At 53.1% G+C, this 25,905-nt stretch overlaps 2 protein-coding genes across 4 annotated transcripts; one reads left to right on the top strand and one right to left on the bottom strand.

Annotated features, from left to right (window-relative positions):
• On the bottom strand, positions 1 to 1,611 carry LOC129547354 (putative CENPB DNA-binding domain-containing protein 1). Its single transcript, XM_055413233.1, has 2 exons — positions 1,032 to 1,611; positions 1 to 356 (listed from the first exon to the last, which is right to left on the bottom strand). The coding sequence occupies exons 1-2, from the start codon at positions 1,609 to 1,611 to the stop codon at positions 1 to 3; spliced, it is 936 nt and encodes a 311-aa protein (XP_055269208.1).
• Positions 1,612 to 3,191: 1,580 nt separating this feature from the next.
• Positions 3,192 to 24,637, top strand: LOC129547147 (mitochondrial inner membrane m-AAA protease component AFG3L1). Of its 3 annotated transcripts, none has more exons than XM_055412880.2 (16): positions 3,192 to 3,372; positions 7,916 to 8,003; positions 10,366 to 10,460; positions 10,832 to 10,981; positions 13,136 to 13,204; positions 13,766 to 13,890; positions 14,314 to 14,584; positions 16,795 to 16,932; positions 17,144 to 17,297; positions 18,470 to 18,577; positions 19,139 to 19,264; positions 21,442 to 21,552; positions 22,504 to 22,619; positions 23,045 to 23,245; positions 23,326 to 23,520; positions 23,598 to 24,636. In XM_055412880.2, the coding sequence occupies exons 1-16, from the start codon at positions 3,235 to 3,237 to the stop codon at positions 23,814 to 23,816; spliced, it is 2,304 nt and encodes a 767-aa protein (XP_055268855.1). In that variant the 5' UTR covers positions 3,192 to 3,234; the 3' UTR covers positions 23,817 to 24,636. The 3 variants fall into 3 exon arrangements, with proteins under 3 accessions (XP_055268855.1, XP_055268856.1, XP_055268857.1); XM_055412881.2 differs by lacking the exon at positions 3,192 to 3,372 and adding an exon at positions 3,468 to 3,609 and having other exon boundaries at positions 23,598 to 24,634; XM_055412882.2 differs by lacking the exons at positions 3,192 to 3,372; positions 7,916 to 8,003; positions 10,366 to 10,460 and having other exon boundaries at positions 10,836 to 10,976; positions 23,598 to 24,637.
• Positions 24,638 to 25,905: the final 1,268 nt, after the last annotated feature.

Here is a 25,905-nt window from a genome sequence, read left to right as displayed (position 1 = left end):
CTACTCCTTTTCACTGTACAGGTCCCTGTAGCAGCTTATTGCATCATTGATTGCTCTTGAAACTTGCAGTTTCCATGCGGCATCAGGGCTGTTACTGGTAAGGACCTGCAAGCCGGCCTCAAAATGTAAGAAGGCTGCTGACAGCTCCCGTGTGGTTAGTTGGCGCAGGGCAGGGGCAGCCTCTTCACCCTCCCCCTCCTCTCCTGCAGGTTCCTGCTCCAGCTGCATCAGCTCCTCATTCGAGAGACCCTCCTTGTGGGACTGCAGCAGCTGGTCCACATCAGGTTCTCCCACCTCTCCAACAGCCACACTCTTGGCAAGGATTACAATATTTTGTTGAAGCTGTGCAATGCCATCTGTTTGGGAAGCACACTGGAACTGAACACACTCAGGCCAAATCTTCTTCCACACACTGTTCATTGTTGCTGGTCTGAGCTCCCCCCAGGCTACTGCGATGTTGACCACAGCGTCCAAAATGTTGTAGTTTCTCCAGAACTCCCTCATCTCTGCTGTATCCTCCCCATCTGTTGCTTCTATGATGTGCTCAAAAGTCCTTCTCAGGTAATGAGCTCTGAAGGCAGAGGCTACACCTTGACCCATGGGCTGGATCGAGCCAGCTGTGCTGTCATGAAGATACTCCATTCTTACATTATCAGACAGATCGCTCAGATTGACTGGGTGGCATGGTGCCTTGTCTAAGATGAGCAGGGCTTTGTTGGTCAGGTTGTTTTGGGCACAGTATTTCTCAATGGCAGGGCAAAAAAAGTATGTGAACCATTCATGAAAGATGCTCCTTGTTACCCAGGCCTTTCTGCTTGAGTGCCAAATCACGGGCAGATTTAGTTTGGAGTAACCCTTCAGAGCCTTGGGGTTTTCTGAGTGGTACACCAATAGGGGTTTCAACTTGAAGTCCCCAGCTGCGTTGCCACCAAGAAGCAGCATCAAGCGATCTTTGGATGATTTAAATCCTGGCTCAGCTCTCTCTTCTACTGAAAGAAATGTTCTTTCAGGCATTCTTTTCCAATAAAGACCTGTCTCATCCACATTAAAAACTTGCTGGGGGGTGTACTCACCTTCCTGAATGATGCTCTTCAGTATTTTTGGATATTCATCCTCCTTGGCAGGAGCTGCGATGTTCATCTTGAAGTGGGGCAAACAGTGGCGTTCCTTGAATCTCACAAACCACCCTTTACTTGCAGTAAACTTTTCTGTTTGAGCGCTTTCACCTTGCTCACGCTGCAAGTCATCAAACAAACTCTTGGCCTTCTTCTGAATAACGGTGATACTCAGGGGCACGTTTCGCTGGCTATGGTCTTCAAGCCACACGCGCAACAACCGCTTCATGGTCTCCATGACTGCACTCTGGTGGCGAGTCAACCGGGAGGCTCTCAAAGGAGTGGCTATTTGTGAACTCGCTTTGATTTTGTCTTTATTATCTCTGATGGTCGCCACTGTAGAGACAGCAAGGCCTAAGGCCTTTGCGATCTGGCTGAGCTTCTCACCCACTTCAAACCGTCTTAACACTTCTAACTTTACGTCGAGGGTGATTGCTCTCCATTCCCTTTTGGCACTCCGGATGTCTGCGGCGTTTAGGGACCTTTTCCCAGACATCTTTGCCACCGGTATGTACTAACCACAGCAGTCTCAGGAGTGAGAAAGCCTGTGGTTACTCCACGCCCCCTCGCTGAATATGGGGAAGAGAAAGTGGGGCTTCCCGGAGGCGCAGGATGACGACACCAGGGATGTGACCGGGTCAGCACAGGCTGGCCCACGACACAGCCCAGGACAGGGTCGGTTCCTTCTGGGTTCCAGGGATTCGATCAGAGCGGCCAAAATCCCTGGACAGCAGGAGTGGGTTTCCGAGATGCAGAAAACAAAACTCCGTGAGGGGCCGTAATGACGCACAGCACACGCGGCCCGGGGTCTTCAGGAACCGGTTCCCAGCGCTGTACTTGGACCACAAGGAGCCGGCGGGCAGGGCGGGGCGATGTACGCTGCTTCCCAAGGAGGACTCCAGATTTAAAGTAAGCCTAAAGTCTGTCTGGGACATGGAACAACAGACTGGTTCCAAATAGGAAAAGGTGTACGTCAAGGTTGTATATTATCACCTTGCTTATTTAACTTATATGCAGAGTACATCATGAGGAACGCTGGGCTGGAAGAAGCACAAGCTGGAATCAAGATTACTGGGAGAAATATCAATAACCTCAGATATGCAGATGACACTACCCTTATGGCAGAAAGTGAAGAGGAACTCAAAAGCCTCTTGATGAAAGTGAAAGAGGAGAGTGAAAAGGTTGGCTTGAAGCTCAACATTCAGAAAACAAAGATCAGGGCATCTGGTCCCATCACTTCATGGGAAATAGATGGGGAAACAGTGGAAACAGTGTCAGACTTTATTTTTTGGGGGCTCCAAAATCACTGCAGATACTGATTGCAGCCATGAAATTAAAAGACGCTTGCTCCTTGGAAGGAAAGTTATGACCAACTTTGATAGTATATTAAAAAGCAGAGACATTACTTTGCCAACAAAGGTCCGTCTAGTCAAGGCAATGGTTTTTCCCGTGGTCATGTATGGATGTGAGAGTTGGACTGTGAAGAAAGCTGATCGCCGAAGAATCGATGCTTTTGAACTGTGGTGTTGGAGAAGACTCTTGAGAGTCCCTTATACTGCAAGGAGATCCAACCAGTCCATTCTAAAAGAGATCAATCCTGGATGTTCATTGGAGGGACTGATGCTAAAGCTGAAACTGCAATATTTTGGCCACCTCACGCGGCGAGTTGACTCACTGGAAAAGACTCTGATGCTGGGAAAGGTTGGGGGCGGGAGGAGAAGGGGACGACCGAGAATGAGATGGCTGGATGGCATCACCAACTCTGTGGACATGAGTTTGAGTGAACTCCGGGAGTTGGTGATGGACAGGGAGGCCTGGCGTGCTGTGATTCATGGGGTCGCGGAGAGTCGGACACGACTGAGCGACTGAACTGAACTGAACTGAAAGTCTGTCTCCTCAGCACCTCGCCCGCGTCTGCCGCCGTAGTGCAGGTGGCGCAAACGTTCAGATCCGAGTCAGGCCCAACAGTAGACACCTGATGGGAGGTTCCCACCTAGGCGCCTTGGCCTCGCCGCGCATGCGCGAGACCCCGAGGTCCACTGGAGGTGTGGTGCCCTCTGACCTACTCGCCGCTGCACTGCGCGTGCGCGCGCCCGAGCGGCGGGAGGTCTGAGGGGGGATGTCGCAGCGGCTGGTGGCGGCGGCCGGCAGCAGGGCGGTGGCAGGGCCGCTCGCCGTGCTGTGGCGGTGCGGCCTTGGCCCACGAGGGGGCAGGACTTTCGGGGCAGGCTTGAGGGCTCTCGGAACCGCTCAGCAGGTGAGCGGGGAGGCGCAGCCCGCCGGTTCCGGGCGGCGGGGGCGGTGGTCGGTCTCGACGCCGCGGTGACGCCATCCACGTGCGCCGCCGGTGCGGGGAGCGGGTGAGGGAACCAGATGGGCGAACCCGAGCCCCTGGAAGCGGAGGCGTGTCGGCCTCCACCGTTCCGGCCAGCTGGCTGGCCCCGGGGCTCCAGCCCTTCCCAGCGGTTGAGGCCGCTGCCGCTGGCCCGAACAGGTCTCCGTTTGCTTTCCTTCCTGTGGCCTCTTACGCCCTTTTCTTTGAAAGTTCCCTCAACCTCTCAGTTCCCTGCCCGCTGCCCCTGCATATTTGTTCCCCGCTCCCAAGAGGCGCGTTGAGCGAATTGCGTTCAAGCCTTGTTCCGCTGTGAGCCTACCTTGTCTTCTCGGACTTTCGCTCAGACTGCGAGGTGCTTTCCTTCTGGGTTCAGCGGTGATACCACGTCTGCTCAGTGTCACAGGGTTGTTCTCCGTCATGATACAGTTTTGTAAAGTGTTATGTGTTTTTTATTCAGACGACATTCGTCGAGCCCAGTTCTACACTGTAATCATAGCTAACGTTGTTTGAGGGGTTTCGTGCTGAGGGCTTTACAGTGACTGTCTCATTTAAGTCTTATACCCGTCGGGCAGGTAGGCGCTGCACTAAACCCTGTTTTATAGTAGAGGAGACGCTAGAGCATAGTTAGTCCAGTATCTCCGCTTTTGGATATTTCTGTATTGTACACCTTCCCCTGTGTTAGATTCTCTGAAGTAGACCATATTTTAAGGTTTATTTTTGTATTGAGCATCCCAGGGGGACAGTAATCACGTTGATTTCTTTTGTGGCAGACTGATGTGGAGCCTCTGGATTCTGGTCAGAGAAATCTGTCTTGGTTTCAGACAGTATTGAAAGAGGAAGAAGGGGGCCCATGGGTTTGTTTTCTGTCCTGTTTCCAGCAGTGAACTTTTCCTTCTTACCTCTTCATTTTGGGGGACGGTGCACTGTCAGTTTGATTGTTCTTGGCAATATCAGTGAAAGGAGAGCCTTTCATCTGTGGCCACGTGGCAACTCAGCATTGCAGGGGACTGTTCAAGTTGTTAGCTGGATGGAATGCAGTGATTGAGGGGTGCAACACAGGTGTCTCATGAAGCACTGAATTCCATGAAGCTCAGTGGTTTTAGTTAGGAAGGGAGGAAGTTGGATGATCTTTGAGTTCCTTCCCAGACAGAGCTGTTCCTCTGTGGAGTCTATTAGCCACGGCATCTCCTCTGGAACAGATATGAGCTCTCCTTTGAGGGACTTGAAGGCTTAGACCGGGCGTGGGAAGGCTGGAGATGAAGTCGCAGTTTGCCTTCTGGTTAAAAGAAGTGCTGGAGCAGTCAGTACTCCTCAAGGGGAAGCTTATGTTCTGGATGCGTCTCGCAGTTATGTTTTCATTGATTGAGCTTCCTACATTGTCCATTCCACTCCAGAGGAGAACCAGACAACATGTAGGTAGCGTGTTAGGAGGTATGAAGGAGAAGGAAACAGAACAGAGGGAGTAGACAGTGAAGAGAAGGGTGCAGGAGGATGAGTGCCACGCTGTGAGATGTGGGGTAATCGATTCCTGAAGGATGTGAGGCTTGAGCAGGAACTGCCAGCAGATTTGCAAGCGCCTGCTTGGCAACCCACTCCAGTAATCTGGCCTGGAAAATCCCATGGATGGAGGAGCCTGGTGGGCTGCAGTCCTTGGGGTCGCAAAGAGTCGGACACGACTGAGTGACTTCACTTTCACTTTTCACTTTCGTTCATTGGAGAAGGAAATGGCAACCCACTCCAGTGTTCTTGCCTGGAGAATCCCAGGGACGGCGGAGCCTGGTGGGCTGCCGTCTGTGGGGTGACCCAGAGTCAGACACGACTGAAGCGACTCAGCAGCAGCAGCAGCAGCTGGGGCTGCGCCTGTGTGCATCTGAGACACAGGCTGGAGTCACCTGACTTGTGACCTGATAAAGGACAGTGGCACTTTGCCCGTTACGGGAAGACTGCTGTTCAGAGCTTCACATGCTGGCTTTGCGTATCTAGACACCAGGAGTGGGTGGTGGACCCCTGGCTTTGAGAGCTGCATCTGACCTACTGTGGTCTCCTAAGCAAATCAAAACACTAAGTTGTGAAATAAAGGAGTGGGAAGTTTCTCAAGTTTTGAAGGCCTGAAGATCATACTTTGTCTTTCTAGGGTTGGAAACCTCCTAACACCTTTAGGAGCCTCAGCTCCCTCTCTGGGAAACTGCTGGGGAAACCCTGGGGGCTGGGCGCCAGAGCACTCATCACATACCACTGGCTCCCAGTCACCTTACCTCAGGCCCTCACCATCCTCTCCGGACTTCTGCGTTTTCCTCCCCACACGGGAGGGCCTTGAGGAGCAGAGGGGCACAGGACCATCTTTTGTGGGCCTTTGTCTAGGCCTCCCCTCACGGTGACAGCTTTGTGACATTACGTCCTGGTCCCCTTGTGCGTGGTGACTTGCTGTATGTGGGGAGGGGACACTCATGGAGCAAAGGCTCCAGGAGCCTCATCACCGTTACTGCTTTGTCTCCTTCCTGAGCCCCTTGTTTACGGTTTTCCCGGATTTCAATATCATTCTCATGGCTTACCTGTCTTTTTAGTGCTCTGTGGCCTCTGATAAGAATGTGTGAATGATTGGGCTTATTAGGAAATGGAGTTTGCACTGGGGAATAGCCTGCCACCTTGAAAGACAACATGGCTGAAATAAAACAAGAGTGTCATGTATGGATCCAGTTTCATTATAATAAAATGTTGGGAACAATCCAAATCTTTGGATGGGGTGTGTTTTTTTTTTTTTTAACCATTTGTTTATGGACCTTTTTAAAAAAGAATTTTGTTTATTTTTAATTGGAAGATAATTGCTTTACAATAATGTGTCGGTTTCTGCCCTGCATCAACGTTTCAAACAGTTTTTTTTTAAGTATTTATTTATATTGGCTTTGCTGGGTCTTCATGGCTGCATGGGGGGCTACTCTCTAGCTGTGGTGCAAGAGTGTCTCATTGCGATGGCTTCTCTTGTTTCAGAGCATGGGCTCTAGAGCCGGGTCTTAGTAGCTGTCCACAGGCTTATTTGCCCTTTGGTGTGTGGAATCTTTCCGGACCAGGGATTGAACTTGTGTCCCCTGCATTGGCAAGTGGACTCTTAACCAGGGGACCACCAGGCAAGTCCTGGTTGTGGTTTTTTGGCTACAGTTAACACGAAGTGACTGTGCTTAGAGCTGGTTTTTTACTGTGGTGGCTTCTGTTGTGCTCGTTTTTCCTATAATGGCTTTTGACCTATGATAGTGAGAAACCAGAATTGTCTTTCATCCTGTCTTTAACTGATAAGTATTGTTAGTAGCTTATGGTAATAGAAACTGTCATTTTCCTTTTTGAGAACTCAAGAAAATGCAGGGTTTCTCAGGTGGTGCTGCCTGCCAGTACAGGAGACATAAGAGATGTGTGTTCAATCCCTGGGTCAGGAAGTTCCCTTAGAGACGGGAACAGCAACCCACTCCAGTATTCTTGCTTGGAGAATCCCATGGATAGAGGAGCTTGGTGGGCTACACAGTTCATAGGGTCTCAAAGAATCAGACACAACTGGAGAAAGTTAGCAGGCATAAAATGTTGGCTTTCCTGACAAAACCACTAACGTGTGGCTGATCAAAGATAAATTGTAATACCCTTTGGTTTTTAAATTTCAGATGATTTTAATGTTAGAATAATGTTTGTTTTTAAGGGTTATTAATGTTTGTTTTAATAGCTTCAGTGACAAAAATTGCCTCAGGCAGGAAGTGATTACTTTGCAGTTTTTTTGATAGCTGTAGCTATAAAAATTCATATATTTCTGCACTGAATGTAGTTTTTGTTTCTCCTGCTTGAATCATATTTGTTTTTAAAGATTTTTTTTTTGATGTGGACTGTTTTTAAAGTCTTTTTTGAATTTGTTGCAATATTGCTTCTGTAGTTTATATTTTGTGTTTTTTGGCCACAAATCTTAGCTCCCCAACCAGGGATTGAATTCGCACCCCCTGCATTGGAAGGCCGGAGAAGGCAATGGCAAGCCACTCCAGTACTCTTGCCTGGAGAATCCCATGGATGGAGGAGCCTGGTGGGCTGCAGTCCATGGGGTCGCTAGGAGTCGGACACGACTGAGCGACTTCACTTTCACTTTTCACTTTTACACATTGGAGAAGGAAATGGCAACCCACTCCAGTGTTCTTGCCTGGAGAATCCCAGGGACGGGGCAGCCTGGTGGGCTTCTGTCTATGGGGTCACACAGAGTCGGACACGACTGAAGTGACTTAGCAGCAGCAGCAGCAGCAGCAGCATTGGAAGGCAATGTCTGAACACCTGGACAATCAGGGAAGTCACATTGAATCACATTTTTAATGAGATAAAGCAGGTAAAGGCCTCAGGTTTATGCCTCCACTCGAATCCTGGTCCTTTCCAACCTGGAACTGCCACTGTGAGAAGATACTGCATCAGAATTTGTGGAAGCTAATTCTGTCTACCGTTTCAGTGTCTCCAGGGAATCCGCTTTCAACAGTCGGCTCTGCAGATAAGACTGGCATCAGTTTCCCAGTGGCTGTGTTCAAAATCACCCAAAGGTACGTGTCTTTCTCCTGCCATTGTTAGCAGCATGAGGTCACAGGACCTGAGTGTGGCTTCCTTGGTGTCCTGTGTTGTGGGGAGTGGGGTCAGGGTGCATGACAGCCCAGGAGACCCAGCTGCCCCTCTTCTAGGTTCTGTCCTCTCCCATTTCTGGGTCACCTGCCCCACGTCTTTGCAGTGTTAATATATCAGTGAAGGTGGCAAAAGAGAGAAGGTGTTCCCAAAGGAAGTGGTAGGTGAATCTTTGGGGATGCCTGGGAGCAAGCCTTTGTTTCTGCACATCTGAGGGTTAAGCTGAGTCTCATGTTTGGAAAGCAGGACAGGGACCCCATGTCAATTGCAGTTAGTTTGGAGCACGTGTGCCCCTTAAGCACAGGCTTTGGGCTGTGCAGTGGGTCTCGGAGACCCTGTGTGGGGAGGCTTGCAGAGTTTGGACTTGGAGGTGCGTGTTGATTGCACCAGGCTGAAATCAGGAAGAAAATTGGCTTCTCTCTTACACCTTTCCTATTGGACAGTCTGGCTGCTTCTGTGAGTGCGGTGTGTGCTTTTAAAGTGCCAGAATCTCATCGTTTGTCCCTATGGGTTTGAGAAATTCTTTAAGAGGAGTAGAAGAAACACAGAATTAGAAATGCAACAGCTCATAAAACAGCTCATAAAAGGAACAGTTTGACCAATCAGACTATCAAAGTTTTACATTTGAGAATTGTTAATTTTTTTTTAAACTTTAATTGTTTTTGGCCATGCCACATAGCATATGGGGTCTGGGTTCCCCAACCAGGGATGGAACCTGAATTACCTGATGTGGAAGTGCAAGATCCTAGCCACTGGACCACCAGGGAAGTCCCACATTTGAGACTTTTTGAAGCATTCATTAATTTTGGGTTAATCGTGGGAAGTGGCAAGCAGGTGGGCCCGTGTGCAGGTGGTCTCAGCACTTCCTTCCCTTCACTGGTTTGTGGACATGGCCTCACTGCCTTCGTTTGTCTTCGGGCCTCTGCACGTGCATAGCACCACAGTTTGGTGATGTGCGGCGTGTGCAGTGGTGTCTTCCTGCTTGGGGAGCCGGGAGCAGTGTGAGAGAAGAGGTGCGCAGAGCTCACTGGGAGGTGATTCGCTGTGACTGTAGGATTTCGTATTTTGTCCTTCACGTTTATGCAGATCTTCGCTCTACCCCGTCCTGAGTTTGGCCTTTCCTGTGGTCTTCTGGCCTTCCGACCTTTGAGTTTTGGTTGTTGCTGTGGTGCCTGTACGTCAGGGGCTGCTCTGGCCCCGTTTCTCCTAGAACTCATGTTAGTGTCATGCTCAGGCCCTGTGTCTGCTGCTGTTGACTGACACAGAAAGTGATTTTTGTCTCACGCCTCTGTCTTTCCACCTTTTCTTTTCTCAGGGGAATGATTTTTTTTCTGTTTTGGGTTGTTTTCCTAAGTTCTTATGGGAAAACACATTCCTATGTGTTCTCCACTCAACTCTTTCCATCTGGTTTTGTACCAGAGTAACGATCTTGTGTTATTTCCCCTTGTCATTCTGTGTATGCTGAAATGCCTTCTGGACGTTTTAATGGGAGGAATAGTTGACTTAGTTGCCTATGCCCAGCTTTGCAGGATGGTTCAGGCCACCTGACCCTTAGATTGTGCTTGGAGGTAGTGGGAGCTTTAGACCACAGATGGGTGTGCCCTGAGTGAGACCAATCCCACCAGTACATTCTTGGCACCTGATGGAAGGGTGGGGGGCTCCAGGAGTGTTTCTGGGGGTGCCCTGGTGTGGTTTGAGCTGTTACTACTTTACATGCACATGTTAAGAAAGAGGCTTGGGGACTGGATTCAGTCATCTAGTACGTGCATCGCAAATGTTCTGAGGGGTGGTGACGTGAGTGCCAGCCTAAGGCGTTCTCTGACGGTCCCGTGGCTAGGACTTCACGCTTTCAGTGCCAAGGGCGCAGGTTCTGAGAGCTAAGATCCTGAAAGCCATGAGGCTTAGCCAGAAAAAAGCAGACTAAAAGGTAATGCTTCCTAGATCTCACCTGGCACACACATACACTCTGATTTCAGAAAGTTTCAGTGAGAAACTGTTGTAAATTTCCCTTCTTGTCTGGAACTGTCTGGGATTGGTGTAGGCTTGCAGTCTCCACTACCCTGGCCCCTGTCCTGATCCCAGGAGGGCACTGCAGGTTTTCCTCTGACCTTGAGAAGCTCTGCCCCTTGCCACACGCAGCACTTCCTTTATGTTCCCCGTTTATCTCCATAAAGCAGCAGTGTTGGGGAAGTTGTGTTTTGGAAGCATTCTTCTCTTCTCTGAATCCTCTCTTTCTGGACAGTTCAGTGTGACCATTCCCTGAGGTCAGAGTTTGTTTTCTCTTAGGAACTAGTGAACCAAAGGATGCTGGTCCTGGAGCAGATGGAGGGAAGAGAGGAGGAAAGCGGGATGACTTTGCCTGGTGGAAACAAATGCAGAAGGTTTGTGCGTGTTTGTAAGGGCCAATTCCAGACGGCCTGTCACTTTTCTGAGGAAGTAATCACTGAGGACTTGGGCTTTGTACAAACTAATTCAAAGATTCTAAGCAGTGGGTTTAATTTCTAAAACTAAGATCTCCATCAGAGTTTTTAAAGACCCAGAGAAGCGATGGTCTCAGGAAGGCCAGCTGCTTTTCCCGAGTGGCCTGGGAGCTGCCGTGGCCTTACATGCCGGCAGATGCTGCGGCCATGGAGGCCAGTGGCGGGGAGTTCAGGTGGAGGGCTTGGCAACTTCTCCCTTGTCTGTGAAAGGACATTTTTTTGAGAGAGCCACTCTCTTTCAGTGTAACCCGTGTTGTGTTCTCTCTCTGCAGGGGAAGGTGCCCTGGGATGACAAGGATCTCCACAGTCTGGCCGTGCTGGGGGCAGGTGTTGCTGCAGGATTTCTCTACTTCTATTTCCGAGATCCTGGGAAGGAAATCACTTGGAAGCACTTCGTGCAGTATTACCTGGCGAGAGGTCTGGTGAGGGGATTTGCACCCTGCCGGCCTTGGAAGGAGGTGGCCTGTCGGCCTCGGGGTACAGATGTGACTACCCTGCTGCACCCCCACACCTGCCCGCTCCCTGAAACACTCACTCATTGTGTGTGAACTCTGTCTTCTCATTTCACTTGGTTCTGTTTGTGAATCTTGACACTGCAGTCGTGACTCTGACTCAGAGCCTTTCTCCTTAAGGGCATCCCTGGCTCACTGCTAGGCCCTGGACAGTGGGGGCCAGCACTGGGCTCTGAGTCACACCAGTGGAGTCCCCCGTCCTCCTTGCACTCAGGCTTGAGCATACACCTTCACAAACACAGTGGCCTTGCTCTCTGTTGCATGAATAGCGCACTGTTAAGGCTGGGCCTTCCTGATGTGTGGTGACATCCGCAGGGAGTTCTCCATTGCCCTGGGGTCTGTCCACATTCTGTCCTCAGGGAGGCCCATGGTGATGCTCTCTACATGGTGGGGGAAGGGCTGCTGCAGCCCCCTCTGCTGAGGACCTGCCCCCAGCAGGTGTGGCCTGAGGGGCGGGGGGAGACAGGTGTCCTCCTGTGCTTGCGGTAGGGGCTGGTTCCAGATGTTCCTTGAGGTCTTACGTGGCTGACAGTGACATGCTTGTTCCGGAGCACAGCACGGCCCGGAGCACAGAAGGATGACATGTCCATCCCCCCACTCAAGCCACCTAATGCAGCCCTGGCCAAACCTGTGGTGCCTGATTGGGAGCTGACGCTCGCCTGGCCTAGCTAGACAAGGACCAGGTCCCCTCACGTAAGGGGATTTCCACATCAGCTGGGAGAGTCTAGCACCTGAACCTGAGGGCTGCCTCTTGTTCCAGCCCCTCTGAGCTGTCTGAAGAGGTACTCTGATTAAATCTCAGGATGTCATGGAAATAAGTAATCTTATGTACAGAGGTTCTTGGCCTGGACCTGTTGTTCTTTTGTGAAAGGCTTGTTTGGGAACAAAAAACTATAACAAAACCTCAGTAGCAGTCTTCGTTTTATTCAGTTCTTTGCTTATTGTCTACATGGTGGGGCATGTAGGATCCAGTTCCCCGCCCAGGGATGGAACCTGCTCCCCTGCAGTGGAGGCTCATAGTCTTAACCACTGCACTGCCAGGGAAGTCCCTGCAGTCTGTTTCAAGCAGCATTGTTGTTTTTCCTGGTCACAAATGTAATATGTGCTTGCTGTAGAACATTTGGGGAAATAAAAGTATAAAGCAGGAAGTCACCGTCTGTGCATGCCCAGGGGCCTTTTTCTGTGACCCTGTTGGCCACACTCTGAAGCCGAGGCTGCTCGCCCTCCTGTGCCCTCTGTCCCGTTGCACACTGGCAGTGAGCACTGCGGTGGGGAACCATGAGGGGTCAGCTGGCAGGAGTCTCGCAGGGCCAGGAGGACATGCCGCACCCTTGTCTCATGAACATGAGAGCTGATGGGCCTGGCTGGCTGGGGCTCTGCTTGGTGGCGGAAGAGAAACCAAGGGGGCAGTTGCCCGGAGTCCTGTCTGCCATGGTTTCTGGAGTCGTGTTGGGTGGTGATGAAGTTCCACACTCGGGATTGTGTCCTCACCGTGCAATCCTGAGTGCTCCCGTGTTTTCCAGAAGGATCTTAGTCGTGGTTAATGAGGTGGTGACAGCAGGCCGTGTCTGAAGCTCCCCAGAGGGTGTGTGGCTTCTAGGCGGTGGGCTGTAACCAGATGGACTGAGTGTTATGGGATCAGGTCTTCTGTCAGTACAAGACTGTCGTTTGTGTTCCTTTTGGAGTTTTTGTTGTGTTATTTTTGGCCATGCTGCACATTTTGCGGGGTCTCAGCTTCCCAGCCCAACCAGAGATTGAACTGGGAGAGCCTAAAACTTATTTTAGGATCCTAACCACCAGGGAACTCCCTTCCTTTTGGAGTTTTAAGCCAGTTTGAAGGCTTAGTGCTCAGGTGTGTCACATTTTAATTCCTCTTCTTGAATCTGTTCCTGCTTATTGCCATAATCCCAGGCTAGAATTGTCCATGTTGTTAGGAAGACAGAGCCGAAATTGTCCTGCAGAGTGTAAGGTGCGCTGTGACAGGTGCCACCCGTGTGTGTGGAGCTTGACTGAGACCAAGACCCAGGGTGCTGTGCTGGTCCTGACTGGCTGTCTGTCTTCTAGGTGGATCGGCTGGAAGTCGTGAATAAACAGTTCGTGCGTGTTATTCCTGCCCCTGGGACATCACCCGAGGTGAGGGCTGGGGTCAAGGCCAGTGTTCCACTTGTAGGTTTTGGTGTCGGTGTCAGTGTAAGGTGTAGTTTTCTGGGATTTCCCTGGTGGCCAAGTGGTTAGTACCAGGTGCCCTCACAGCCAAGGCCTCTGGTTCAGGAACTAAGATCTCATAAGCTGTGAAACCTGAAGAAGAATACGCAATAGTTTTCTGTTTTATTGGAGAAGTGCCTCTCCTGGCTGCATTTTCCAACACCCACCTGTGCTCATGTACCTGTAGAGAGTAGTCTTCCACGTGGCATAGGCCTCTCATGAAGCTGTAACCATGCTTCAGTTTTGCCCAGTACCATGGACGTTCATCAGCTGAGGTCTGAGGGGAGACTAAAATGACAGATGCGGGCAGAGGCAGACTCAGCCCCTGATAGACGTTTATACTTGGACCTCAAACCCGAGCCTGTGGTTTGGGGCCAGGACAGGAGGCCCATCAGAGCTGCTCAGGACTTTGCTGTGAGAGAAGCTGGGGAGCGGGTGGTGGCCATGGGGGGCGGCCCCCTGCAGCACTTGACACCTCGGTTTCTGTAGAAGTATGCGTGGTTCAGCATCGGCAGTGTGGACACCTTCGAGCGCAACCTGGAGACCGCCCAGTGGGAGCTGGGCATCGAGCCCCCTGACCAGACGGCCGTGGTCTACACCACCGAGAGCGATGGGTGAGCGGGTGTGTTCGGGCCCGGGCGCTGGACACGCGGTGCTTCCTGCGGAACTTGTTCAGGCGTATTGTCGGTGTCTTCTGGTAGTCAGTGTCTGTGGTAAGGACGAGTTTGTTAGCTGTGTTTTTGGTGGGGAAGTGTTTAGCTTGGTAGCCTGAGGGCTGTGGTGCAGCAGCAGGGCAGCACTAGCAGGGAGGAGGCCGTGCTGGGTCGGGGTTTCTGGAGACTGGCCACGGCTACCCTGCCCGCCCCTGCCCTGTCCACAGGGGAAATCAGGCAGACAAGTGCTCATGGGCAGGACCCTTTACAGTGGGTGAGGCCGTGTGTCCAGACGGACAGTGCTCGTTTCTGTGTAGCAGAGCCAGGTCCACTGTTCACGGCCTCTCAAGGGAATGTGACAGATGGTTTTCTTGGCCTTTCTAGGTCTTTCTTGCGAAGCCTGGTGCCCACCCTTCTCCTGATTGGCATCTTCCTCTATGCCATGAGGAGGGGTCCAATGGGGGCTGGGCGTGGTGGGCGAGGAGGGGGCCTCTTCGGCATTGGTGAGACAATAGCCAAGATCATCAAGGATGACATCGGTGTGCGGTTTGCAGACGTGGCTGGTTGCGAAGAAGCCAAGCTGGAGATCATGGAGTTTGTGAATTTCCTGAAGAACCCCAGACAGTACCAGGACCTTGGGGCCAAAATTCCAAAGGTACTGACTTGAGAGAGCACACGGTGGTGCCTGAGCCAGAACCAAGCAGCTTTTGGTAATAATTCTGTGTTTTATTAATCATTATCAGAAAGTGGAAATAGCATTTGTAGAGTCGAAAAAAGAATCCTCTTATCCGATAACAGCTGTAAAACTGCACACCCAACTTCTGTTTATTTCACCTTCAAGCACAAATGCCCGTGCTTTGTTTAGAAAACAGGCCTGCCTTTGAGTGTGACACCAGCGATTAGATTCTCTGTTTAGTACCCTGCACAAAGCACTCATCGTCCATAGTTTTTTTTTTTTAATGGAAAGTTTGAATTTTTTGGTTTAAATTTATTTTAGGGTGTACTGGGTCTTCATTGCTGTGCGCCGGCTTTCTCTGGTTACAGAGAGTGGGGGCCGCTCTCTAGTTCTGGTGCAGGGGCTTCTCACTGCAGTGGCTTCTTTTGTACTCTAGGGTGCACGAGCTTCAGTAGTTGTGGCACACGGGCTTACTTGCTTCTTGGCTTGTGGGATCTTCCCTGACCAGGGATCGAACCTTTGTTGCCTGTATTGGCAGGCAGGTGCTTTACCACCGTGCCACCAGGAAAGTCTTTGTCTGTAGTTTTGTTTCTCTAAATTGAACTGAGAACTTTGAAGCAGTTCTAAGCGCAGAATCATGTATTTTTATGAGCAGAATCATGTATTTTTATGACATTTTCTTACTATTTCAGTTTCTTGTCTGTTCAGTTTGACAACATTTTTTTCTTTAATAACTTGCGTTGGTTCCTTTATTACATAACAGTTTCAGCTTCGTTTTTGAAGAAATGACTTTCTATTCTATTATTTATTGTTAAAAGTATATAATTAAAGCAAGTGCAGGGAATTCCCTGATCCAGAGGTTAGGACACAGCACTTTCAGTGCTGGGGCCCAGGTACGGTTCCTGGTTGGGGAACTGAGATCCTACAAGCTGTGTGGCGTAGCCGGAAAACCCAAGGAAACAAAGAACCAACAAGTACAAATTGCCGTGAATGGGTCTGGGCTCAGCTGCCTGTCAGATAACCCACTACCCAGCAGTGGGACAGGTGTGCAGCATGGATGTGGGTCGAGGCTCTGCACACAGGAAGTGGCACTGTGGGGATTGTGGCCACTGGCTTTCCCTGCAGGTGCCTCTGGGTGTCATGGATGTTCGAGGGCCCCAGCAGTAGCTGAACCCCCTTCCCAGAAAGGTCTGCATCTTACATGGAAGAGGCTCACAGACCATGCCCTCCCCACCTACCCCCACCCAAGGCGTCTCTGGGCTCTAGATCAGGCCGCAAGCTCTCCAGGGTGGAGACTCAGTGCACTGACTTTCCTGGTAACCCTGTGTGCTTCCCTGAGACTGTCCTGAACAGCAGAGAACCTGACTGACCTCTGGAGATTAGGGGGCAGGAGGTCTGTGCTTCTCTTTGACCACCTGGTAAGGTTGGCTGGAAAACTGGGGTGTGGCGGGCCCAGGGGTCTCCTGGTCCCATGGCCCACTGCCTTGCAGAGACCCTCTGAGTCCATATCCATGTTTATGGGGACCTGGGGACCTGGCGCCTTGTGAGTTTGTTTTGAGGCTCCCTCATCCTCCCCACCTTTATATGTTTTGTTTTTATTTTTACAGACTTAGAAAAAACAACTTTTTTGTTTCTTTTGAAATAAGTAGATGTTAACCCATACTGTCAACTAGAAATGAAGTAGTGTGAGCCCCACCTTTAAGTCCCTCCTCACGAAAGGAATACCGAGGTGTGTTACTGGGTGCAGATTTTAGTCTTGAGTCAGCGTAGAACAAGGCAGGTTGCGGACAGTACCAGATGCAGGTGCCGCTGTTGGACCTGCTGGACAGAATCATAGGTGCAAGTATGGGGAGGGCCTCTTGCTCATCTTGGTGTGAGTTGGCGTGTTTCATAGAGCAATTTGACAGTAACTGTTAAAGTAAACTCTGGACCGTGAGATCCAGAGTCCTGCCCTGGGAGCGTCACTTGAAGAAATAACCTGCTCGGTTGGGCTGGGGCTTTGGGGGGTTTCCTCTACCTGCAGCACTTGAACTTTTCATGGTGAATGTGTTCATTTTACAAGCAGGAAGTTTCAAACAGAAGGCACACCTCAGCCGAAAGCGTGGAGTAGGCCGAGGAGTCAGTGGAGGGAGACTCTCCTCGGCCTCATCTCTCCCCTTTCAGGACCAGGTGTCGCCTTTCTGTTTCAGGGAGCCCTGCTCACAGGTCCTCCTGGTACCGGCAAGACGCTTCTTGCCAAGGCAACTGCAGGGGAGGCTGGTGTGCCCTTCATCACCGTGAATGGGTCTGAGTTCCTGGAGATGTTTGTTGGTGTTGGCCCAGCTCGGGTAGGTAGAGGCACCCTTGTCCTCGCCTTGGCCTTTGGGTGGGACCCTGGGGACGGGCACAGAGGACAGCACGGATGTAAAGATGACCTGGTGGGCAGACAGAGCAGCCGAGTTGGGAGTCAAGCCCCAGAGGTGGGGCCTCAGCCCAGGGAACTTGGTCATGTCCTGGCGCCAGTGACAGAGCAAAACTGTGTGTGGACTCCTGTTTCAGGTTCGTGACATGTTTGCAATGGCCCGGAAAAATGCTCCCTGTATCTTGTTTGTTGATGAGATTGATGCAATTGGCCGGAAGCGTGGCCGCGGGCAATTCGGAGGCCAGAGTGAGCAGGAGAATACCCTGAACCAGCTGCTCGTGGAGATGGACGGTGAGTGGGCTTGCTCTCTGGGCAGAGTTCCCTGGGCAAGACCCCTGCTTGCTCAGCCTGAGCAAGGCTGTCCTTAGGCCCCACGGTGCAGGGAGCTGCCCTCCAAGCTCAGTGGCTGGATGAGGGCTAACGCCCAGGCTGCGTCCTCGCCGCCTCTGTCCTGCTGCCTCCTGCTCCAGAACCCTCTCTCCCCCTCGGGACTCCTGCTCAGGCAGGGTCTGGTCCGGGTGACAGCCGCGGGCCTTCTGCTGCCTCTTGGGGAAGGTCCGGTCTAGGGTGACAGCCACAGGCCTGCTGCAGCCTCTCGGGGAGGGTCTGGGCATTTGTGCCAGGTTCCAGTTTAGAGAAGCTTTGACTGAACCTTTGGCAGGTCCTGTGCTCACTTGGCTTTGCAGCTGAGTCGGGGTACCCAGCATGACCCCAGGTTGGTCATTTGCTGGGAGGAATCCATGGGTCCTTGGATTCATAATCACGGTTGACTGCTGGGCTAGGACACGGGAAAATCATGGGAAGCAGGTGCTTGGGCCAGGAAGGTGGCCATAGCCTCCAGAACTGTCTGCCCACTGAGTCTGGGTCACAGCTTCTTCCTGGCAGCCAGTTGGGTGGCACTCAGGAGTGTCGTCCACCAGGACAGGGTTTCCCCTGGGGCCGGTCATATGGCAGTCTTTGCCCAGTGTGGGTCACAGCCCCGGCCTTCCAGGAGGAAATACCATCTACTCAGATGACTGAGGCACACGGGGCCTCTCCCTGAATCCCAGGTCCCGGGGCGGCCGAGGGCCCCAGCAGACCTTTCTGAGGATGAGTGCTGGTGAGTCAGGTACCCCCATCCTCTCCCCACTGCATCTCCCTGCTTTCGCCCAGCCTGGCTCCCTGGGCCCAGCAAGCCGTCCAGGACCAGGGTGGAGGGGTCTGCATGGCTCCTGCAGCTTGCTGTGTGGTGTGAAAGGTTAGAAGGGATCCATAACAAATTAAGATAGGAGTTTACACCCTGAGACTGGGCCATGGGGCTCCCAGTTGGCTGAGGAAGGTCAGGTTGCAGAGCCACCATTTCCTGCCTGTGACGACTCGCTGGGTGGGCAGTGGTCCTGGAAAGTGGGGGCCAGGTGTGCAGGGGAGAGGAGACAGCTGTTGGCCGGGCCTTGCTTGGGTTCACCCGCTTCTCTTGTGTCCAGGATTCAGCTCTACCACGAACGTCGTTGTGCTGGCCGGCACCAACCGCCCCGACGTCCTTGACCCAGCCCTGATGCGGCCAGGCCGCTTCGACCGTCAGATTTACATTGGTGAGTGTGCTGAGGGTTGAAAGTTTGGTTTAATCGTTAGCTATGTATTTGGAGGAGGTTTTGCGGTGCCCTAAAGCAGCTAACCTCACTTGTGAGACAGTGGAGGTGAGGAACTGGGCCCCACTTCAGGACAAACAGGTGTGGCCGGGGTGCAGAAAAGATCATAGCAGTTCATGCAGCTGAGAGTGAGGTGACAGTGTTGGATCCTTCAGCTTTTCTTTTTCATGCACTTTTTATGAGAGGAGCATTCACCCTGGCCTTTCCCACTTGTGAGCAGGTCCTAGAAATTTAGGGCCTCAGTCCTGCCCACGTCCCCCACTGCCAGAGCAGCCATCCTGGGGATTGAGTTGTGCGGACTAGAGGCCCCATGGTGAGGAAAGTGTTTGATACGTTGGAGAGCTGAATGGATGTGACCTGTGGGTCGTTTCTGCCATGGGGAGCTCTGGCCCTGGTTGGGTAGTCGAGTGTGCAGTGCAGACATGCAGGGGAGGGTCCTCCTGGCCCTGGTGAAGCGGCTGCAGGTGACCCCGCCCTGGCCACCTGTGCCTCTCTCTCTCTCAGGCCCCCCGGACATCAAAGGCAGGTCGTCTATCTTCAGGGTCCACCTGCGTCCACTCAAGTTGGACGAGAGCCTCAGCAAGCATGTCCTGGCGAGGAAGCTTGCGGCCCTCACTCCAGGCTTCACAGGTGAGTGATGGAGGCCGGGCGGCTGCCCTGGGGCTGGCCATGTCATCAGCAGGTGGTGTCTGGTTGTGCCATTTGGTCCTGAAAGTGCGCCCTTGTCTTTAGGACTATGAATCTGGTGGGCACACCCGAGGCCCCAAAGCTGGCTTTTGTTGGCTTTGGCTGTGCCTCCCCCCACCACTGCCCTGGGAACGTAATGTGGTATGATGGGGATAAGGCCCCATCCTCTTGGTATGCTGCTCAGGGAAGAAGTCCTGGTCTACCCTTCCCACGTTGCATAAGAGATCTGAGTGTGCACATCCAGGAAGTGAGATAAAGTACGAGACACCCACACTGAGACAGTATTAGCCATGTTGGTCAGATGTAGGGAGAAGCCTTGAGACCAGCAAGACCGAAGGGTAGCAGCTGACTTCTCTTGGAAATGGAGGCCAGGAGGCAGTGAGTCAGGCAGAACTATTCTTCCATAGTAAAGGAGAAATTAAGGCATCCCATATAAAGGAGAGGTGTGTAAAGCCATAATCACTTATCTGTGTTAATGGGCACACAGTGTAGAAAGATATAACCCGTGAAGGTGAGAGGGGCTGCATAGGAGCAGAACCTTTGTACATTGTGAAGCTGGATCCTCAGCTTCACGTGGAGCTGCCAGGGGATGGAAGAGCCACACAGCCTGTAAGAACAAAGTGGTGGACACTTCCCCAATGGAGCTTCTGAGGGCGGACGCGGACCAGCAGGGTAAAAGTGAGAGGCCAGGTGTGGGCCTGTGCATCTCGGTCAGTTGTTTTGTCAAGGGTGTGAAGACCATCCAATGGAGAAAGAATAGTCTGTTTGACCAGGTATTCATAAGCAAAAGGATGAAACTGGACGTTAGACCACATATAGCAGTCAACTCAGTGGATAAGAGACCTGAGCAGTGGAGCAAGAACTGTAAAAGGTCTTAAAATCTTTAGGACCTTGGATTTGGCAATGGTTTCTTAAAGCACAGACAGCAAATGAGAAAACAAAATAGAATTCTTCAAAACTGAAATCTTTTGTGCGTCGAGAGACATTATCGATGTGATGAAAAGAGTTCACAGAAAGGAAGAGAATGTTTGGAAATTATGCACCTGGTTGGGTCTAGAATCGGTAATATATAAAGAACCCAATTTAAAAATGGGAAAAGGGTTTGAATAGACATTTCTCCAAAGTATATAGATGGCCAGAAACCATGTGAGAAAGGTGGTCATGGTATTAGTTATTAGAAAAATGCTTATCAAAAGCATAGTGTGACACTACCTCACGCCCACCAGGATGGCCGTACAAGACAGACGGAGGGTTGGCAGGGATGTAGGGAGATGAGCACGCTCACATGTTGCTGGTGGGGATGTGAAGTAGTGTGGCTGTGGAAGTTGGCCTGGTGCTTCTAGAAGTAAATACAGTTAGCATGTGGCCCCCAGTTCCACTCCTACATAAGAGAATTGAAAACATTTGTCTGCATAAAGGCTTGCACATGGATGTTCACAGCAGCATTACTCATAATAGCTAAACAGTGGCAACCACCCCAGTGTCCAGCAGCGCGTCACCAGCAGATGTGTGCACGGTGGGCGGAACCTGCAGATAGAGCTGGCCGTGTTACATGAGTGACTCGAGTGTCTGTGGAATCTGGTGTCTTCTGTGGCTGCCTCAGGGCAGATGGAACCTTATTTGGCCATGAAAAGGAATGAAATAACAGGACATGCTCCTGACTGGATGAACGGGAAAACACTGTGCCGTGTGAAAGGAGCACACACTGAAGACCATATACTGTGTGATTGCACTTACGTGAGCCTTCTGGGATGGGCATGTCTGAAGACGTAGAAGGTAGAGTCATGTTCGGCTAAGTCTGGGTACAGGATCTAGCCCTAGACAGCATCTTCACATTGGGGATGTCTGAGATGAGATGACAGCAGTCGTCACACATCTTGATGAAATTACTAAAAGTCTTTGAAATGTATACATTTTTAAATGGATAGATTTTATGTTAAGTGAATCACATCTCAGGAAATTATTGAGCAGAAAACTGGCTGAAAGCAGCAGTGACTGACAGAGCAGGTCCTGTTTCCTTCACGCCCTTGACCTGTTTTAGCTCTGGCTCCAGTACTGCAGAGTCCCTGTGATAGCCTGCCCTGGGCCCCTGATGGACGGTTTCTTCTTCTCTGGGTCAGGTGCTGATATTTCTAATGTTTGCAATGAAGCCGCCCTGATCGCCGCCCGCCACCTAAGCCCCTCTGTCGGGGAGAAGCACTTCGAGCAGGCCATCGAGAGAGTCATTGGAGGTAAGCCAGGCCACCATGGGTGAGTTTCCACCCTGGGGCCCCAGGCTCACTTCATGGTACTTCACCTGGGCAGCTCTCCAGACCCAGATCTGGAACGTGGGACCTGCCAGCAGCTCTCTTGCTCTTCAGGAGTAACGTTCAGAATCTCAGAGAATTGTAACCTCCAGGGTGCTGAGTCAGACCCAGGTCTGGGTGCCCACCGTGCCCTAGAGGACGGCCTGCTGGGTGCCTCCCTGGGAAGTTTGCTGGGGTCCCCAGTGCTCCCAGTGGCCAGTGTACCCAGAGGGGGTGCAGGCCTCAGCCTGAGGGGTCAAGGTCTCCAGAGTACCATCCTGGGGACAGAGGTCAAGGAGGCGTCCGTGTGGCCAGCAGCCATCCACAATCCCACCTCATGGCTGTGAGCACCAGCCCATTCAGATGGCAGGTGGCCAGAGTTGCTTTGTCTGCTTCACTTTGTATTGAGGTGTGACACGTACACAGGCGTGTAGTGTCAGGAGCCCAAGGCAGTTGCCACAGCTGTTTGGGACTGTCATGGGCCATGCTGAGTTGAGCTGCCGTAAAACTGATTCACAGTAGTTGTCTGTGTCTCTCTGTGCCCTGTTCTCTGCCTGTGACTGGGTGTACAGGGTGTATAGGATGCTCCTGTCTCCCTGCTTTGGCTTCACTACCAGTTGAGCCACAGAGTAGCTAACACTGCTGCCTAAGAACAGGTCTCCCTGAGCATATGTTGCTTGCATGGGAAGTGGAGTGGGGTGTGGGATATCAGCAGAGCAGAAGGCAGCTTAGCGTCTGGTTTGCAGGGACAGACCCCTGTGGGCCTGAGTGGTGTGTGTGGAGCCAACAGGCTGCAGGTCTGCTCTGACCAGCCCCCTGAACGCTGGAGTGGGGGCTTGGTTCCCACCTCTTTGCTGGCGTTCCTCCTGTGCCTCTCACCAGGAGTGTGACTTGCAGGCCTTGAGAAGAAGACACAGGTCCTGCAGCCCGGCGAGAAGATGACGGTGGCCTACCACGAGGCTGGCCATGCGGTGGTGGGCTGGTTCCTGGAACACGCAGACCCCCTGCTCAAGGTCACTCCAGCCCCTTACACATCTCCTGTGGGTTCAGGGTCTGCTCCCGCCCCGGGGGCCATATGTGCAGTGTGTTGCGGGTGTCAGCCCTTTCGCTTTTGAAGGGATGGAACCATCTAGAATGTGTCCTTGAAGGGTGGATGGGAGGGCAGGGGCAGGGTGCTGGTTCCAGGAGGGGTCTGGATCCGGCCACCTTACACTTGGAGGTTCCTGGTTAAACTCACCTCACTGCAAGCTTCTCCCTGAAGGCAGGCCCCTCCACAGCTTCCTGGGGACTGCAGGACAGAGGGTGTTTCTGAGTTCACCCTCAGGGTGACCCCCTGTGAGCGCCGGGGCCCAGGGTCTCCTCTCCTCCCATACTCTTGTGGAGATGAGTGGTGGTTGGGGGCCCTGGGGATGACAGGGCTCCCTGCTGTGTCTGGCAGGTGTCCATCGTCCCCCGGGGCAAGGGGCTTGGCTATGCCCAGTGCCTGCCCAGGGAGCAGTACCTGTACACGCGGGAGCAGCTCTTTGACCGCATGTGTGCCATGCTGGGCGGCCGCGTGGCTGAGCAGCTGTTCTTCGGGCGGGTCACCACAGGGGCCCAGGACGACCTGAGGAAGGTCACCCAGAGCGCCTATGCCCAGGTAGAGCAGCAGCCGTGGGGGGTGGGGGGCAGGGTCAGGGTGCTCTGCACCGGGCTGAGCCCGGCACTCTCCTGCTGCAGATCGTGCAGTTCGGGATGAGCGAGAAGCTGGGCCAGGTGTCCTTCGATCTCCCACGGCCAGGCGAGGCGCTGGTGGAGAAGCCGTTCAGCGAGGCCACGGCCCAGCTCATAGATGAGGAGGTGCGGCGGCTCATCGGCTCCGCGTATGCGCGCACCCTGGACCTGCTCACGCACTGCCGCGAGCAGGTGGACAAGGCAAGTGGGCAGCTGGACCCTGGGCACGGGTGGTGCTGTGCAGGCTGGGCGGCCGCTGACAGCTGCTGGGTGTGCAGGTGGGCAGGCGGCTGCTGGAGAAGGAGGTGCTGGAGCGGGCCGACATGGTGGAGCTGCTCGGGCCGCGGCCATTCGCCGAGAAGATCACCTACGAGGAGCTTGTGGAGGGCATGGGCGGCCTGGAGGAGGACACAGCCCTTCCCGAGGGTCTGCAGGGCTGGCGCGGGGAGCCAGAGGAGGGTGGCTTGGGGCGCCCACTGCAGGAGAGCCGAGCCTAGCGCCTCTGCCTGGAGAGCAGCCTCCGGGACCCCCAGGAAGCAAATTAAAGCACATGTAACCTGCAAACAGCTGTCTTCTGATCAGGGTCCTTGAAGACCACGGGCTTCCTGCTCCTTGCAGGCACCCTTCCACCGAGGGGGCCTGGGACCTGATCAGGGCAAGTACCCTTAGCTGCCCCAGGGAGAGCTGTCCCAATTCAGAAGCCCTCACAGGTCGTGAGGTTCAGCAGCAGAAGTGTGTAAGCCCAGAACCTAGGGAATGGCAGTTTGGGTAGTGGAAAGCTAACTGGTCCTCACGGATGGAGCTCACTACTCCCACAGGCTTGTGGCCGGGGTGGAGGGGCCTTAGGGGTCTGAACCTGAGAGGGAGGGGTTGCCCTTTTCTCAAGGTGGGGCCTTGTTGCTGGCATGTCTCTGGGAAGCTGTTCCTGGTGGCCTGGTTTTGTTAGAATCCAGAAGGCGACTCTGGGCTACTCCATGGGACAGGACAGCCCCTGGGGGTGCAGCTAAGCTCTCAGGCTGAGGCTGGCATTTGTCTGGTTGGACCTGGAGCGAGACTAGGGCCCGATCCCAGGGAGCTGGCCCCACGGGTCCCCAGCACACAGCCAGGGGGCCAGTCATCAGAGTCATGATGATAACAGCAGTTCCTGCCTTGAGAGGGTGGGGGGACAGGCATTCTGGGCTGACATTGGGTGAAGGGGTGCCACCTCATGTGCCCCCCTGTTGCCAGCCCGGCCCACACACAGGGCCTTGGGGATGAAATTTTCCACATCATTTGGTATGTTTGCCTCAAAAATATAATTTCCAACTTGGGACAAACACTTTCAACTTTACTCTTTGTAGTTTGTAGAACATGTATTGTTGATTTTCTTGTCTCTGGGGCTTGCCCTGTATTGCAGCCTCCACCATTTAGCCTCTGTGCTGAACTGCTGGGCACCCTGTAGGGGCCTGTTCTGGGACCTTCTGATGGAAGTAGGATGCTCGAGGGAGCTTTACCCCAGGAAAGCCCCGTGTTGTCCCGAGCCTGGGGTGCTGCCCCTCCCTGGGTCCAGGGCACACCCCTGGTGATGGTGCCCCTGTGTGTGTGCCCTCTCCCCTCACCCTGTCTCCTCAGCTCCTCAGCCTCCTTCATCTGGCTGAGCACCTGGGCTGGGGGTCTGGCTGAGCGTCTGTTCAGGGAGGCTCCAGCCCATGGGAGGAACTGCCTGCTCTCTTCTTACTCTTCTGCTCACAGACTGGCCCTCCCTGCTGGCTGCCTCCCCAGATCCTGCCCTGGGCTGGGAGGAGCCTTTGGAGGCTGCCTCTTCCAGCCCGGGCTTGTGGGGACAGAGCCAAATGCTAGCCCCCAGTGCGTCACAGTGGAGCCCCCAGAGGCTTCAGCTGGGGGAGGACCAGAGCAGAGAGCTCCTGGAGCAGCCAGTCCCCTGCCCCTGCCCAGCCCTCACCCCTGAGCTCTGGTATCAGCTGGAAAGGAAGACACTGCTCCGCGAGACTGAGGACAGGGTGATGTTTTAATTGCGCTTTTTCGAAACGAGGTCACGGAAGCTGCAGCAGGAAGGATGGGGGCTGGAGGGAAGACCCTGGGGTGGGCGGGGTGCGGCTGCCCTCATGGGGTCCCTTTTCCATTAGACTCTTGGTTATGTCTGGAAATCACCCCCGTGCAGCTGCCCCTCGTGTGCAGGAGTGTCGCCCCACTGCTGGTGCAGAGGTGACCCTTTCCTGGCAGGGTGTGCCCAGGGCTTCCACAGAGGAGCCTTTTTTCTTCCCCAGAAATGTTTCAGTGAAGGGGTCAGGACAGGTGGCCTTAGGGACAGAAAGCAGACTGGACTTGCTGTCAGACTGAAAGCTGGTCCTGTCCTCAGCACATAAGCAGCATTGGGAGCAGTCAAGCCTGGCATCCCTGAATTGGGGTTCAGGGGGTGTGCCCAGGTGCCCTCACGTCCCCACCCCCTCAGACTGCTGCACCCGACTGGGACGCTAGCCAGGGACACAGACATGTGTGTGCCTGTATGTGCATGTGTGCCTGGTGGGCTGTGGGGACTGGGCGAGCCCTGCCTGCCCTGCTGTCTGAGGCCATCTTGACGGACTT

The sequence above is a fragment of the Moschus berezovskii genome, chromosome 22 (genome assembly GCF_049115385.1).
Source record: "Moschus berezovskii isolate FMDL1 chromosome 22, NW_MosBer_1.0, whole genome shotgun sequence".
Classification (NCBI taxonomy): Eukaryota; Metazoa; Chordata; class Mammalia; order Artiodactyla; family Moschidae; genus Moschus; species Moschus berezovskii.
Note: the sequence above shows the minus strand (reverse complement) of the source record. Positions and strands in the feature narration are given on the sequence as shown.